The sequence below is a fragment of the Micropterus dolomieu genome, linkage group LG22, assembly GCF_021292245.1.
Source record: "Micropterus dolomieu isolate WLL.071019.BEF.003 ecotype Adirondacks linkage group LG22, ASM2129224v1, whole genome shotgun sequence".
In the NCBI taxonomy this organism is placed as follows: Eukaryota; Metazoa; Chordata; class Actinopteri; order Centrarchiformes; family Centrarchidae; genus Micropterus; species Micropterus dolomieu.
Genome location: NC_060171.1, coordinates 6613625 through 6629492, shown reverse-complemented (window position 1 = coordinate 6629492; position 15868 = coordinate 6613625). Strand labels below are relative to the sequence as shown.

The 15868-nt window shown below is 38.9% G+C and overlaps 3 protein-coding genes across 28 annotated transcripts in view; 1 reads left to right on the top strand and 2 right to left on the bottom strand.

The window, feature by feature from the left end:
* Window positions 1-537, bottom strand: part of kif21a (kinesin family member 21A) — a 58084-nt gene extending 57547 nt beyond the window's left edge. For 13 of the 15 annotated variants that reach the window (XM_046036243.1, XM_046036251.1, XM_046036254.1 and 10 more), the window contains exon 1: window positions 170-537. In XM_046036243.1, coding sequence (XP_045892199.1) covers window positions 170-213 — 44 coding nt within the window. In that variant the 5' untranslated portion in view covers window positions 214-537. The remainder of the gene's footprint in view (window positions 1-169) is intronic. The other 2 variants (XM_046036244.1, XM_046036256.1) reach the window with 2 other exon arrangements.
* Window positions 538-4255: 3718 nt separating this feature from the next.
* On the bottom strand, window positions 4256-14694 carry slc2a13b (solute carrier family 2 member 13b). Of its 12 annotated transcripts, XM_046036928.1 has the most exons (14): window positions 12562-13494; window positions 11884-12043; window positions 10228-10436; window positions 9951-10059; window positions 9570-9733; window positions 9006-9120; window positions 8089-8214; window positions 7607-7725; window positions 7199-7351; window positions 6023-6195; window positions 5482-5502; window positions 5045-5113; window positions 4901-4957; window positions 4256-4757 (listed from the first exon to the last, which is right to left on the bottom strand). In XM_046036928.1, the coding sequence occupies exons 1-13, from the start codon at window positions 13037-13039 to the stop codon at window positions 4949-4951; spliced, it is 1905 nt and encodes a 634-aa protein (XP_045892884.1). In that variant the 5' UTR covers window positions 13040-13494; the 3' UTR covers window positions 4256-4757; window positions 4901-4948. The 12 variants fall into 12 exon arrangements, 11 of the variants coding, with proteins under 11 accessions (XP_045892884.1, XP_045892882.1, XP_045892876.1 ...); XM_046036926.1 differs by adding an exon at window positions 14616-14694 and having other exon boundaries at window positions 4256-5113; window positions 12562-13028; XM_046036920.1 differs by having other exon boundaries at window positions 4901-5113; window positions 12562-13495.
* lrrk2 (leucine-rich repeat kinase 2) overlaps window positions 13510-15868 on the top strand; it is a 40860-nt gene continuing 38501 nt past the window's right edge. The window contains exon 1 of the mRNA XM_046036917.1: window positions 13510-13642. The gene's annotated coding sequence lies outside the window, so the exon portion shown is untranslated. The remainder of the gene's footprint in view (window positions 13643-15868) is intronic.

Genomic DNA, 15868 nt, shown 5'->3' with positions numbered 1-15868 from the left:
GCTGCTAATGTACATGTGTATGCGTGTAGATCACTATATGCCGCTGGTGACCCTGCAGGTGCTTGCTAGGCCCGGGCCCGAGGCACGGACTGGCAGGTGGACCCGGGGCAATTAAGACACAGCTACGCATTTACCCAGTGATGGAAGATTAAACATTTTAGTGACTTACCTCAATGCCACGCGGACTGAGCTTTCATCCTGCCCCGTCGTCATGATTCCTTGCACAATAATCGACAGAAAAAGAACAAAAAGAGGATATATCTGTGTTGGCAGTTTGCCCTGGCAAAAGCGCAAGAAAAAAGTGAGCACTCCCCCAGAACTGGCGAGTGCACCGAGCAACGGAGCTGCTCACCTCGACTCCAGCGCCGCCATTTCAAAACAAACACAAAAATATCTTAACGGCGTTTTAACCATGATATCAGCGGGGAGATGAGGCGGCGTGTCCGCATCTCTGCGCAGCTCAGCCCGGATGCTTCAACTGCGGCTCCTGCCCACATGCAGACTGCCGCTGTTGCTGCTGTTAGGTGCGCTGGCGCGTACACACGTACACACACACACACAGATACACGCGCGGCCGTGCCACTCTGCTCCGTTTACGCACCGGGGAGGGAGCCGCAATGCGTCAGCAAGCCACGCCCTCTCCGGGGAAAACGGCAGCGGGATGACGTCACAAGGTAATTTGTTTGTTTAAGTCAGAATATACTTTTGTAAAGATTTAAAGGAATAATTACGACATTTACTACTACTACTACTACTACTACTACTACTACTACTACTCTTTACAATTAAGTGGCGAATACTTTGTTGCCTACAACCTCAAAATATTAATTTGATTATACTATCAGGTAATTTCCACATACATAAACCAAATGTTCAAAGTCTTCCCAGCAATAACCAGTAAGGTCAAGGGTGCATAAAACACATGGAAATTGTACTGCCAAATGTAACATAACAAAGTAGTAAGTAACAAAGGCACCTTTTCTGTTCTATTGTATTCATTTGTTTAAATTTTACTTTTTTAATTGTTAATACTTTTTTAGTTTAGATCAGTTTCTTTATTGTCCTTTTCACTAAATTTGTTTCCACCATCCATTCATAGCCTCACATATAAACAATGTGAACACACCTAATATATCATACATCAAACAGCACATTTATACACATATTGACTGTGCCAATCAAACATACTTTCTTACTTCGCAAGTAGATTTGTTGAGTAGTGCTATGGCAGAGGGGATAACTCCTGCTGTATAGTTTTATGCAGAATATGGCTATAGTCAGCCCGTTTCCAGGCAAAGGTTCTGTATCTTTATGTAATAATTACTTTATTATAGTATTATTTTTGGAATTGATATGCAATTACCCCTTCATTCAAGCTGTGATTGTTTTTCTAGTGTAACGCATCAGGAAATCTGACTTAACTATGGATTAATTTGTTTAATTTATTTTGTAACATGTCATTGCACTCTGGAACAATCTACCAGAGGAGGTTAGGCCAGAGTCTCTTTCTAGTTTTATCTTACATTTTGGCAAAAAAGCCTTTACTGTGTGGAATGTATTTTATTTTTCCTTTATTTTTATATTGATTATTGTAAACCACTGTGTGATGCCAAATTGTATTTGACTTGTTTGTTTTACATTGATAGGATTTATTTGTATTGAAAAAGTGCTATACAATCTATGCTTGTAAAATATATAAATGCAAGTTAGTGCAATCTATGAAGTAATGACCTGTATAAATGATGCTAGTTCACTAGTTCCTCCCTTAAGTGACCTTTTAGTGCCACCCTGTGGCTACAAATCATAATGACACCATGTGAGGGCACTGGACAAGTGATGGGACAGCGGGTACACTGCGTTAAGAACAGGGAATATAACTACAGTCTTTTTGATTGCATCAATTACATACAGATATTCAAGGACACTTTAAAGGTGCATTAGATCAGAATTTTCTGATTTAACTAGTTGCTATTTGAAAGACTAGGGGGGATAGATGACAGGTGGACTTCTGAGCAGACCACTGCATTCAGATGAAACGGCCTAATCAAGCCAGTGGGGCCAACACGTGCAGTTTATCCTAAGCAGAGACAATATAGATATAAGGCTGGGTCAAGCCACCGAGTGCCTTCTCTTTGCTTGGTTGAGAGAAGAATTAATAGTGAGTTTTATGGTTAGACAATGGCACCACATCTTCAAAGGCCCAGTAGCCTGATACCCACTGCAGGATATAATGGTGATCATGAAACAGTAAAATCATTACAAAAATGTTGTCATTTAAGGTGACCACTGAGCTTCCATAGGAAATCTTACAGAACTTTTGGCACATTTTACTGTGTATTGTTAATTGTCAACACAAGTATAGTAATCTTGATGCGCTGATTACACAGAAATACCTTCATTTAGCTGAAATTAGCTTGTGTATTTTATACTCAATTCAATCTGAACATAATATCCACCAGGACAAACCTGCTGGACATGAAACAAATCTGAAAGCAACAATATGGATGTTTTAATAAGACTTTGACATCATTCTTTAAATATACTGGTCACTGTCATACATATAGTGTATTAAATTAAATTATATATTGTAATAATAAAAATTGGCAAACATTGTTGGGTTATGTTGTTTCTTTTCTTTTCAAAATTATAATTTATGTATTTTATTATGTTTATTTGTCACATTACTGACTGTAATTATATACACATATATGTTTGGGCAGGCTATGATACTCTCTCAATTATACTTCCACAGGAGTGCGCAATTTCCTCTTAGAGTATGTCATTTTGTAGCCACTGTGAAGTGTTTGTATTGAAACACTGAAACTGTGTGTTTAAAAACGAACAACAAACTATAAACCACAGCAAAAGGCTGTGGAGAAAAGCACGTCAAGGCTTCATATTTAGAGTTTGGTTTGAGTGTAAAAGCCTCCAGCACTCCACCCTACCACTTCCTGCTGGGCAATAAGTCCATGAATATAGGACTTGTGTTACAAGCCTATCAAGTTACGTGGGAAGCAAGGCATGGCAAACTACAGGCTCACTAATGACTAGACACATGTCAGTGCATATTAAAATGGAGCAATGCTAAAGACTGAATGCTGGCTGCTCTAAAGAGACTGAAGACCTGACCGGACTTATTTTTAGAAAGGCTGTTATATGTATATCCAACAAAGATTAACTTCACTTTCAGTTATAAAACAGAAATAAATTGAAATAACATGACTATTTACAAGATTTTTCTCTCATTCACTGCTAACCTGCACTGTGTGGATCAGGACCTCCGTTTGGTCAGATATGCCATCCCAGCCTGAGTTAGTTATCAGCTTGTTACTTGATAAAGTGTTAAATGTGTCTAGACCTACTACTGTTATGTTTACACTCCAAATCATGTAGACTCTCCTTAGCTAAAGCTCTCTTTGAACACACAGGTCCCACAATGTTTGCACAAATTCCCACAGGCTTCATTTAGAGGACTGGTTCACCCACATTTTATATAAAACACTCAAATCTGGTGATGTCTACCATATAGCAAGATTTCCTAAATGAGTTGAGATGTCTGCCTCCACCCAAGCACAATGGAGAACTGAATAATTACTTTTTTAGTTTTTCAAGAACGATGAACAGTATTTCACATCAAAGTGTGTGGATGATTGTGAGTAACGGAGAAACTGACGCTGGAAAAAGACATTGCTGCTATAAAGTTTACAAATAAAAAATTACATTTGCATTGCATCGGGCTGGCGGGAGAAATCTTAAAATTTATTTTTTTATCTCCATGACAAAACTAAAAGGTATGAAGGAAGGTGTCTTTTTAAGTGCATTATTGCTTTTCAAATGATTCGATGGATTTCTTTCAACAATAGTGAACTGAATATTTGCTGGATAAAACAAGCAATCTTTGGGCTCTGGAAAAGTATAATGGGCATTTTTTTCACTACTTGCTGACATGTAACAGACAGAAATATCAATTAGTTCATCAAGATTAATTGCAAATTAACTTATCATAAAGAAAATGTTCGTTTCAGTCCTAATTAGTTTTGTAATTTGGTTCAACTGACCCCTTAAAGCCTGCTAGACTGCCTTACAACATAGCTAACTTTGCTTATTTTGTTGTTTCATAGCTTTTTGTTCTTACAGAACTTCGTCTTTGAGGCAGTACATACACAATATATAGCACATCTACTTAACTGCAAACACTGCATTTACACAAAGCCATGAAGGAAGGTTTGCATAATAAATACAGACAGGCACAATGTTTCAATGTACCAAATTGCTTCAATGTGTGTACATTTATTTCCCAGAGATCATACTGAAGAACAGAGCATGAGACATAGAATGTCACTGAATTATACTGAGCTATGGCCTAGAAAATGTTGTTTTTTTCCAAACATCCTGCTCAATACACTCGTTGTCCACCGACAATAAATTAAGTCTGTTATCCAAAGTAGCAGTGTCGGTATTTAGAATATCTGTACATTTTCCAACACAAAGTACATTAGTTGTTCCCTTTTGAATTTCTCATACAGGCTAGTGATTTACATGAACAGTGGCTGGTTAATATCATTGCTATCATACTGTGTTTTCACAACAAAAATTACATTATGATATAGGATTACAGATCTGTAACTACAAAATGTGTACTTATAAATATTGAACATTTCTTTGATCCAATAAATATGTAGGTTTTTGTGCAATTTCCAATCGTTTCAGTCATCAGAAAATGACTGTTTAGAAATTCCCAGATGTTTGTAGGAGTCCTACATTACAAGAAACAAAATAAAGATTGTTATTAAAGAAAACATTTAAAAGACACACTTTAAGAAACCTTGTACAGTTTTCAGTGGGCCACTAAAAAGCTAAATGGCATATATCAAAGTATGCTAGTGCAAACCGGACGTACTGTACAAAGGTGCTCTGTTTAATGTTGTTCATGGCTACTTGGACACCGTTATCTGAGCTGTGAAAACAGGGACATTAAATTGAACATTAAAAAGGCATATTTAGCACTGTGGTAGCATAGCAGAAAAGTTATTAGCATACTTACAGTTATATAAGCTATAGCACCGTCATACCCCACCGCTCCATAGTCTGATGAGCTGAATTCCGGACCTTGCTAGAAAATTTAACATTTTAAGCAACTCGTTCTGGCAATCTGACATATAAAAATTCTTCGTCTTATTTTTTTTTTTCTCCCATTGTGCAGACAATAGCAGCAACCCACAACAAGAATTTTGTTTTACACCAGCACCACATTAAACCCATGTTAGTGACATGAACAGGAATGAGTTTTGAAAGAGTTTTACAGAATCTACAGTTATGCAAATGTCCAAATAGGCCAGAAATTTACGAAATTTACTTTTAAAAGACAGATACTTGGAGTGAACCAACAGTTCTTCACACTATTTGAAAATTGTCTCAATTTTACAGAAAGGCTGAGGAAATGGTGAGTCACCAACTGGGTCACTTGGTTTTTGAACTCACCGAAAAAACAAAGACTTGTTTCTGGAAAAACAAAAATCATTCGTCAAAGTTCATGTGCATAAAATGCTGATGATCCATCTGTCACACAAGAATCTGCTTGAGTTTCAGATTTGCGACATTTCTTTACTAACATACTATATCTTCCCTGGGATATTAATTATCCTAGCAACACTGAACGCTGCTCACCATAATCCTGGAAAATCTTGCTCCAATGTTCACTTGCATAACAGAGGTAATGACGGGGAACGAGAAAAATGCACAAAACTAAAAAAATGCAAAGCAAACTCCCAGGTGAGACAAAGGCAGATGGAAAAAAACAGAAATGATTGACAGACTCCTGAGTGAGGTGACACCGCCAGTTATAGTCAATCACCGAAGAGCTTAAGTCTAGTTTGTTCATATATGATCACACTGACCAGAGGGCAACATGATTACTCTTCCTCCCCACATCAGCAAACCAAAGGACAGTTGAAAGAGAAAATCCAGTCTACTCTACATCAGAGGCATCGTTGTCAGAATGTAGGCAGTTGCTGCCTTTTACCCGGATGTAGTGGACGTGGCGTTTGTCATTGGGTGAGGTGGCTCCGCAGGAGCAGAGCTGACCGGTAAACAATGTCTCGATCTCTTCCAGCTGGAGGCCCTGGGTCTCTGGGAGGCAGCCCTGGACGAAGAGGAGACCCAACACCACCAGGCCCGTGTACATGAAGAACGCCCCTGGAAGAGAGATTCACATGTACATTTTCATTGTAAGGTTCTGAGGTGTGGCTATCATTGTTCGACATCGATAAATCGATTGATGTCCATACATTTATATTAAATATATTTCAATACTCTTCCAAGAATAATCCTCCCAATTATAAGGAAAATTTAAGGTTAAATAAGCTCACATTTTCAGCTGACAATGTGTAACTTAAAAATGACAATGCAAACTGGGCTTTTGCATTTCACTTTATATCATGATCACGATGCTGTGATATTAGATTATCATATTATATTGTTTATTAATACATTTGGAGAGTCACTGCGATTGCAGCTTGAGCTTGTTTCTGACTTGTCCATGCCTTCCATGGGCAAATAAATATGTGACAAAGACACTGACAGAATGAGTGGTAGTTGAAGGACAAACTTAGCTTGTATATTTCGAGACGGCACCTACAGTTTGTGTTAAATGACTGAATCGTAATTATCCAAACAATTGTGTTTTTTTACACTGTATGTATAGAGAGTATGATCTGATGTAGTTCCACCCTGCTCTATTAGTAGCAAACCAGGACTTGTAAACAAGTTGAAGCTCATCTCCCTCACCACTGTCTTGTTGCTATAAACAAGTAAATGTTTATAGTGACCACGCCTGGTTATATAACGAGTAGAAAACAACATTTTTGGATCTGGCTAAGGCAAAAGACTCACTCTGAAGTTGCAGGAAATGCTTTCACTGACTACTTAAATTTCTATTTAAATAAAATATATATATATCAGCTAACAGAACTGGAGACTAGGCAAATCTGTACACTACCCACAAGCAGAGCTGTGAGCAACACAGAACGATTTGTAGTTGAGTTGGAACGACACATTAAAACAGTATGTATCCTAGAGGAAGCCACACACATCACAGATAACACACACTCTTCTCATAAAAAGTCTCACCTAACACATAAAGACAGTTCATGATGTGACAATGTATTTATCGTCATCCGACAGCTTGATAAAGTCTTACCGTAATAGGTGAGAAACTCAGCGACATGAAGGAAGGTCAGAGACACCAGGACGTTGAAGATCCAGTTGACGCCAGCTGAACAGGCGTTGCCAGTGCTTCGGGCCCACAGTGGGTAGATCTCTGAGTTCACTGTCCAAGGCATGGGGCCCATACCTAACACACAGAGCAATTCTTTAATATTCACAAGAGTAACATCCATTGCACAAATAATTTCCTGATATCAGGTACGTAGCAATACATGTTATTTTTCATGTTCATACACATAATTTTTACTTTGGGTATTTGTTAGTGGAAATATTTTGTTTTCCAGGTTTAGAGTAGCATTCCTTTATTTTGGCATTACGTTCCTCAAAGACAATTTACACAGGTTAAAATACATGTATACACATTAAAATATTATTTTCAGACCTGGAGCAAAGAATGCAAGGTACAGGACGAGGCCCAGCAGGACAATCCAGGAGTAGGAAGTTGGACAGAAGTTGTAGGCCCAGATTGGGCTGTCAGCTGTTTCCGTACGGTTGAAACACCTGGATTAAAGAAACATTGCAAGAAATTGAAACCAACATACAGGTTTTGTCTCAATTCAATCCTGATAATCCAGCAAAGGAAATCTGGTTTGCAGGCAGTTCTGTGTGCTGCATTTTCTTAAAAACAATATAGTAGCATCCTCTTTTCAAATTACAAAGAGAATGTTACTCCTTTATTTTCAGCTTTAAGGATGCTGAAAGTGAGTACATTTGTCTGTCATGTGCAAAGCAATGTAACACGAGATGATGGTGATAGCCATGTGGGTGTTGGGAGTTTGTGCTGTGACACTCATGTATCTCAAATATTTGTCAACCTCTCATTTACTCCCTGTCACACGACAACACGAAATGTCAGTGTCTGACCTTCCCCAGGCGGCGTGATCAGTAGACGTTTGATCGACAGGAACGCAGGAGGAGTCGTATACACTGGTGCTGTTTTCACGATAACAAAATCCACAATCCGGATCCAGCATGCATAATTCACAGAACCTGGAGGACAGAGCTAAATGTAAAAACCTCCCACATACCATTACATCCATGCCGACACAGGGCCGTCATACTACTCAGCAACACACATACTCCTCTGTTAGAAGTGATAACAGGAGCCTTTGATAACAACAGATATGGTGAAATTACAATGTCCACAGATGCAGGAAGAACAATGAAAGGATTTTCGGTCAGATCATTACACAACTGAACACAGGTACATGTACAGGAGTCAAATTTAAGTACTGTGATACAAATGTAATTTTTCTCACTGAAGGAGCAACTTTTTACTGATATCATAAATTGTGACATCACAATTTGAAGCCTAAAGTAACTCTTTAGACAAGTGTTAAAACCTACTTTTCCTCAAGACCCCTAATGAACATTCGCTTTTCGTGAGCAATTTCCTAGAATGCCTTTCAACAACTCCTTGAAAACCTGCATGGACTCTCTGTATTCAGCTGTTGGTTGTGTGTTGGCAAAAAGAGTGATGTAATAGTGTGGTGAGAAGTTTTCTTGTGGAGAAAAAGTGATTGATGTGAGTGTATGTCTAAAATGTAACAAGGCTGTGGCTGTCAGTATAGAAAGCGCACTTTCTGACTACAAAATTATGAGACTAATAAGAAACAGTTAGTCTTGGGGATTGTACAACATACTGAAACCTATTTAACTATCAAACAAAAAGAATATTGAAGACACATTACCTACATATGCCAGTTATCTGGATGAATCAGAGACTGAAAACTAATGGTTGGTGGTAAGGATCAAAATGACCGCAATGTGTGTTCTCTTACCCGTATAGTCTGCAGGTTGAGTTCTGAGAGTCAACTGGGTGGAGGGTGATTGGTGGAGAATTCTGGGCAGATAACAAGAACCCGACTGCCAGCAAAGTCAGACTCAATGCAGTACCTGCATTGGAGAAAATAAAGACACTAAATATAGCTCTCAGAAAGAGCAAAAAATGTTAATAAATAAATCCTGCAGAGATTTCCGCACAAGACTACAACTAAAATGTAGAGAAAGACATTGCATCCTACAAACCTTCCCTGTCCATCGTATGTCCCCCTCAATAAAAATGCCATTGTAACATGACTCAAAACTATAATAAAATCATCACTGTCTAAATAAAATATGAAATTACAGCAAGCAATTATTATTCTGTTTTGTTGTGAATTTATATACCGATGGTGTTTTGACTTCTCATTGGGCTATAAAATATGTGAATACATAATATTTACAAAATAGTGAATCTCAATCACAAGTTGTATTGAAAAATATTTTAATTACAGTGATGTAAAACTGAGAAATGTCCTATCATTTGTCAGGCTGTCAACAATGCTACTATCCACATTACAAACCTAATAGACTGCCCAGGATCAGCTTCCTGCGGCCCACTCTTTCGACAAGCCACACTCCAACCAAGGTGAACACAAAGTTGGTAGCAGAAGTTCCAGCAGCCAACCAGATTGCCTGTTTATCATCCCGCACCCCTGCCATCTGCAGAATGGTTGCACTGTAGTACCTAGGTATGAGCGAAGAGGTTCACTGAAAAGCCAAATCAATTTACATTCCAACCTACAAGCAAATCTCAAAACTCTGACGTGACAAGTGTTTCCGGTTAGACAGGTCAGGAGGCATTAAAACACAAAACAGACTCTGATTTATTAGTGGAGCTTTTACAACAGTGGGTGCAGAGATTATAACGTGGGAGCCATTACAAGATAAAATAGATGACCTACATGACGGTGTTTATCCCAGCCAGCTGCTGAAACATCTGGAGGCCGCAGCCAACGAAGAGTGCCCTGCGAGTCGGACCGTGGCGAAGGATCCGCAAGATAACAAATCCTCCCATAGAACAAACAAGCAAACATTTTAAATGAATATTAAAGCTTCAACTCATGTACCTTTATTTTTATTATTTAGTATAAGTTTGGCTATCAAAGTCACTTGTCACTTTGTACAAATAGCTGTTAGGTGACATCTAGACAAAACTCAGTTTTCACTGAAATATTTCACCTGCACTCGCCCCTTTCTCCTCTTCCTCAATGCTAGTTTTGATAATGTCGTACTCTTCATCAACGCTCTGGCCTCCTCTGATCTGGCTGAGAACTTGTCGGGCCTCTTGGTTCCGGCCCTTTTGGAGAAGCCAACGGGGGCTTTCTGGCAGGAAGAAGAAGCCAATGAACTGCAGCACTGCTGGGACAACGGACAAACCCAACATGTACCTACAGTTTGGAGTGGAGGGGAGAAGAAATGCTGAAAGAGACATTTGCTACCGCTGATTCTCAAGTTGGAGTCTGAACACTCTCAGGGGTCTGACAAGGAGTCCATTTTAAGCTAACCTAAATCATGAATTAGAGCAGCAAAGATACACAAATAAGGATGTCCAGAGATGATCCACAGGATTGAAATCTGAGCCAATATTCAGCTCCAAACCTTTCATTTGGCTTTTTTTTTTAACGGGATCCATAAAGCCCAATCCATTTATGATCCTTTGATTGCTTTGCCTGCATAATCAAGCTGTCAGAATTGATGCACTGACACTAAAGCCATAAGGTTCTGTGATAAGTGAGTGCACAAAACTGGAGCTGACAAATGTTGTTTTTTTAAAGTCGGGCACTAATATTGACATTTGAGAGTTTAAAAACTTTGCTAATAATATATCCACCAATATTGGGGATTAAAAGAGTTTGTGACCAGCATACTGTATGTTATGGTTGCAACTAGGGCTGGGCAATAAAACAATAATGATCATTATCACAATATAATTTTCCTCAATAACAATATAATAAATGTTCAATTTATTGTCAATAAATATTTGACTAAATTCATTTGAATCACAAACAAATTAGCACTTAATTTTTCTATTCTAAAATATTAATTTTGTTGAGGAAAGGGGACTGAAACACTTGATGACTGTTTGGCATCAAGTGTTTGTCACATTCTGACCATAAAGAAAAGTTTAACCACATAATTATCCATCTGGTTTCTTCAATTTTCACTCAGGCGCAAAAATCAGCCTTTAAACTGTTTTTATTGTGATAACATTTTTGGCCATATCGCCCAGCCCTACTTGAAACTTGTGAGTGCTACACTGACTTGTACAAACAAACCATTGGCATTTCTGTGCTGCAGTTTCTTGTCACTATTTGCCAATATATCTGGGAAAAGCTCTTACTGGCAATGCCGATTTATCAGTCAGGCTCTGGACACAACAACACACAGTAGCAAACACTTTCAATTAACTGTATGTGAGCAATTGTCAGATCTATGTGGGGTTCAAGCCAGAATGACTAACGCTGAGTATTTTTACACCTCAAGTCCATTTTCTCCTGTTTTATGTGCATAACTTTAGTCGATGTGTGCTGAGTTCTGAGGCCTAGATGCAGGTGACCTACATTCAATCCCGTGCCTCAACACATCCTGCATAGACACAGACGAAGGATCGAAGCTGCTGTTCTGCTAAGATTGTATGACATTATAAAGACAAAGCATTTATGGAGATCTTTCACAGCTAAATGCTGCAATGTGTTCACTGAGTGGTTGAGTAACATCCTCTGTTGGCTTCAAATAAGACAGAGAAAGAGAAACTGTAAGGTAAACAAAACTAAAGTGATCCCATGACATGGAAAGTTACTGACAAGATAGGTGTAGTGTAGAACTAGCACATACCTCCAGCCATCATGGCTCAGGTAGCTGAAAGCTCCATCGACCACACTGGCAATAAACTGGCCACCAGTGATGAAGAGGGAGTTGATAGTGACCAGCAGACCTCTCTGATGAGGGGGGGAAACTTCTGCGAGGTATACAGGTACTGTCATAGAGGCAATGCCTGATGGGAGGAAAAAAAGAAGGGATTTCATTTTGAATGGCCCAAACATTTCTGTACCCTTTGTCCCAAAATCTTGGCACAATAACTTCTGTACTGTCTCCTAGATCCACAGCCCTATTCTTGAACCAAGCAAATACAAGATGGTAGTATTGGAAAAACAGGTCTGGTGGGATATGGTGAGAGGTTGCTTTGGAGCGGACTATCAGATCTTAAACAACTTACATGCAAGTTAAAATGTCGACATATCTGTGGGTCTGAATTCCTGAGCAAACATGTGTAACAATACTTTTGTGATACCTTATTCTTTTTACTCTTTTTTCCTTTAACAAAACAAGCAGAACTGCTCTGTGGACCAGTGTTAAAAACCATAAACAAAAGGAAATATTTGATCAAAGAATATGTAAACATGTTCAAGTATCTGACCAAACAGCTGATGATGATTTATGCTAGAAAACTATCACGTCTCTTAGATAGACAAAACTTATATGTATTAAAATTACCCCTTTTCAACAACTCACCTATTCCCAAACCAACTGTGATTCTGCCCACAAGAAGCACCACCTTGTCCGGTGCAAAACCCATGATGATGCCTCCGACGCTGAAGATGAAACTGGAGAAAATGATGCAAATCCTGCGCCCCAGCCACCCATTCAAGAAGCCTCCGCTCAGGGCAGATAGCGCTGCAGCCCCAACAGTACTGGACACAAGCAGCTCCTGCCACAGATTGTTCAGGTTCATCTCCTTCTTCAGGAGCAGCATAGCCCCGGAGACCACCCCAGTGTCATACCCAAAGAGAAATCCTCCCAGGGCAGAGAAAAACGCCAACATATAGACGAACCCCGATGTGGAGGCATCTTTGTCCAGGAGATCCCCACCAGAGTCCCCAGATGGAGGCCCAATGAGACTCTGCTCGCCGCCATCCACTGATTTCTGCCTCCTGCTGCCCATAAGGTTGCTCATGTACTTCAAGCTGTACTCATCGTGGCTGCTGGACATAAGGGAAACCAGAAATTAAGCTCACCAGAGGTCAGTTTAATAACAGCAGCTCCTTGTAGCAGTTACTCTTTTAATAAAAAGATGTGCCATTTGTCATTGCGCATAAAACTCCCTCAAAACGTAATGTTAGCAGAGTTGAGAAAAAAAAAAAGGAGATTAACGCTGCAATACCAGGCATCACATTAATCTCCGACCTCCGTGTGTTTTGAGGAGCAGCTCGAACAGGGAAGAAGCCAACACGTCCAGATTTTAACAGCTAATTTATAATTGCTAACGAAAACGTTTCGTGATACGCCCCCGTGGTTGACCTTTAGTACGGCAGATTTCAGGGTCATGTCATGTGAGGAACGGTGCACTTTACTGGCTTCAAACCGAGTTCATCTGATTGTTTACCAACAGCTCTGCTCTGCTCTGCGTGCGGCCATGTCTACGTGACGTCACCTGACTGCCCTGCTGGAAAGTGATGCTGCGTTTAAGGCAACTCGGAAGTTTGCGACCTCCAACTCGAGAAAGTCGCCACTGTATAAAAACGCCACTCGGGTGAACTCGGGTTCAACTAAATTGTTGTCAACATATGTCGCCTGGATTGGGTAGCTGGATACGGTAAACAATCTCTTAAATGCATCTTAGTTATTCAGAAAAACGTTAAAATTGTGAAAACGGTAGGGAATATACATTTACTGATTTTGGCACATTACCAACCGATGTAGCTCGACGGGAACACAGTAAATAAGTATATTTATGTCACTCCTTTTAATTAAAATGGCTATCTTTTTCATATACAGCAAGGGCACTGCGGAGGGTTAAACCTATGGGTTCAACGTGTGTGTACAGTGTTCACGTTTCGCGTTGGAAATTTCCACTGGGAAAAATCCGACCTCCAACTGTGACAGGGAACGCAGCATTACTTTAGCAAAGAAAAAGTTATTCCAGGACTTTTAATGTAAACAACATGTAATTACCACAACCTGGCGTATTAAAAAATGTGATATCCGCACGCAAATAATGTATCAGTTTTTGGAAAAATATCTCTTTCGAGCATTCAAACTATTACTTGTTTATTTTAGAAACAGACTGACATGTTCACTAGAACGCAGCGCAAAATATCCGTTTTAGCAATTTAGTGAATCCCCGCCTATCAGTAATGATATATAGGCCTATATTGAAATAAACCTCAGATATGGAGTGGGTCATCTCAATCAATTCGGCACACAGAAACTACTAATAACTGCTGAATGCCTATGTAGACAAGATATGATTGGTTCACATTATTGCCCACAGCAGGTTGCCAGTTTGGGGCGGGTGGTGAGACTATCTCAAAAGCAAACTCTAAAATGTGAGAATGTATTGGAGCAGTAGCTAGGTAATGCTTTATTTTTCGACATAGAGTCAAAATGATGTAATAAACGGCATGCAGAACATTAAAGTTAGAAAAAGTCATACAAGCTCATCTAGCCTAGTATTCATGTTCAGTCATCAAAAATCCCTCACAGGCAGATGAAATAGGAACGTTAACATCACACAAAAACCCTGTTTTAACACAGATGTCGTCTGTGCAAAATAACACAAACTATACCCCTGAAAAGCTTATTCTGGAGCAGTGCTTTAGCCGGTGTCCTCTTCAACAGACGGAAGTTTGTCTGTCTGATGTTTCCAGATCATATAATACGGGATGTTTGTCTGAATTACCCCGATCACATGATATTTTCACAAGAAAAAAGGAACACGCCCATAATGAATAGCTTAACTGTCTGTGTTTACTTTGTAAGCCTTGTAAAACGGCAGGAATTTACATTGCTGGACACAGATGTTAAACAAACTATCCCAAGATATTAGGCAGCTGTTCCTTATTCTCATTTGAAAACTAAACAATGACTGATGCATTTTGATTTTATTTAGGAAGTTAAGGGCAATTCCCCTCTTTTATAACATTTAATCAGGAGATCGGACGAGCCTTCTTTTTATTTGGTTAATTTGTCATATGCAAATGAAAGTTCTTTAGTTGTGTTTGCATTTTTACCCAACATGGAAGTTTGCATAAATAAGAACAGCAAATAATTTTTTTTTTCAATCTAAATGTGTCTCAGTTACTAAATTGGACACATGGTCATATTACTATTATTACCGAATGAGGTGCCAATGAATGTAATAGACAGTGTAAATACCGTAGTTACACTATTAGATACGCAGTACAAAAAAGACGACTACGGATTAAATGATAGAAGAACTGCGATCCAGTGAGCCGTCCTTTCTGAGAACCTGCACAGCTAAAGAGGACACTGCCAGACATTTTAATGATTTCTACGGCAAAGTACTGTTTGAAAACGATATCATATTCTTTGTGGGGTTCATCAATGGTGATAAATTATTTATATTTTATGAACTTTTAGTCATTATTTTATTGCAGTAGAACTAACGAGGTCTCCTTTATTAATCTCTCAATATTACTAAGAGGGAAATATGGTGTTCTTGATCAATTTGTTGATGTATCGTAATTACCATTCTTACATGCTATCCTAAAATAAAGGTTTTAAATGAATGTCGGCTGACAAATTAACTTCATTAGATTGCTATCACAGTTTGATTTGTCCAGTAGACCTACTAAGTGTTAAGGGGTAAAGGTTAGCCGAAATGCCAATTTAGTCGAACAAAACTTATTTAAAATAAAACAACAATACAAATTTTAGAGAGTCAATAAAACTAACTGAAGCAAAAAAACTGGCAAACAAATTATTGTTATTTTACTTTGTTGATAATAAGGTTTTTCAGGGGTGCATCCCCATTGGCTAGTGAGTGTTTGAGTGATCAGTGAGGGAACTGTAAACAATT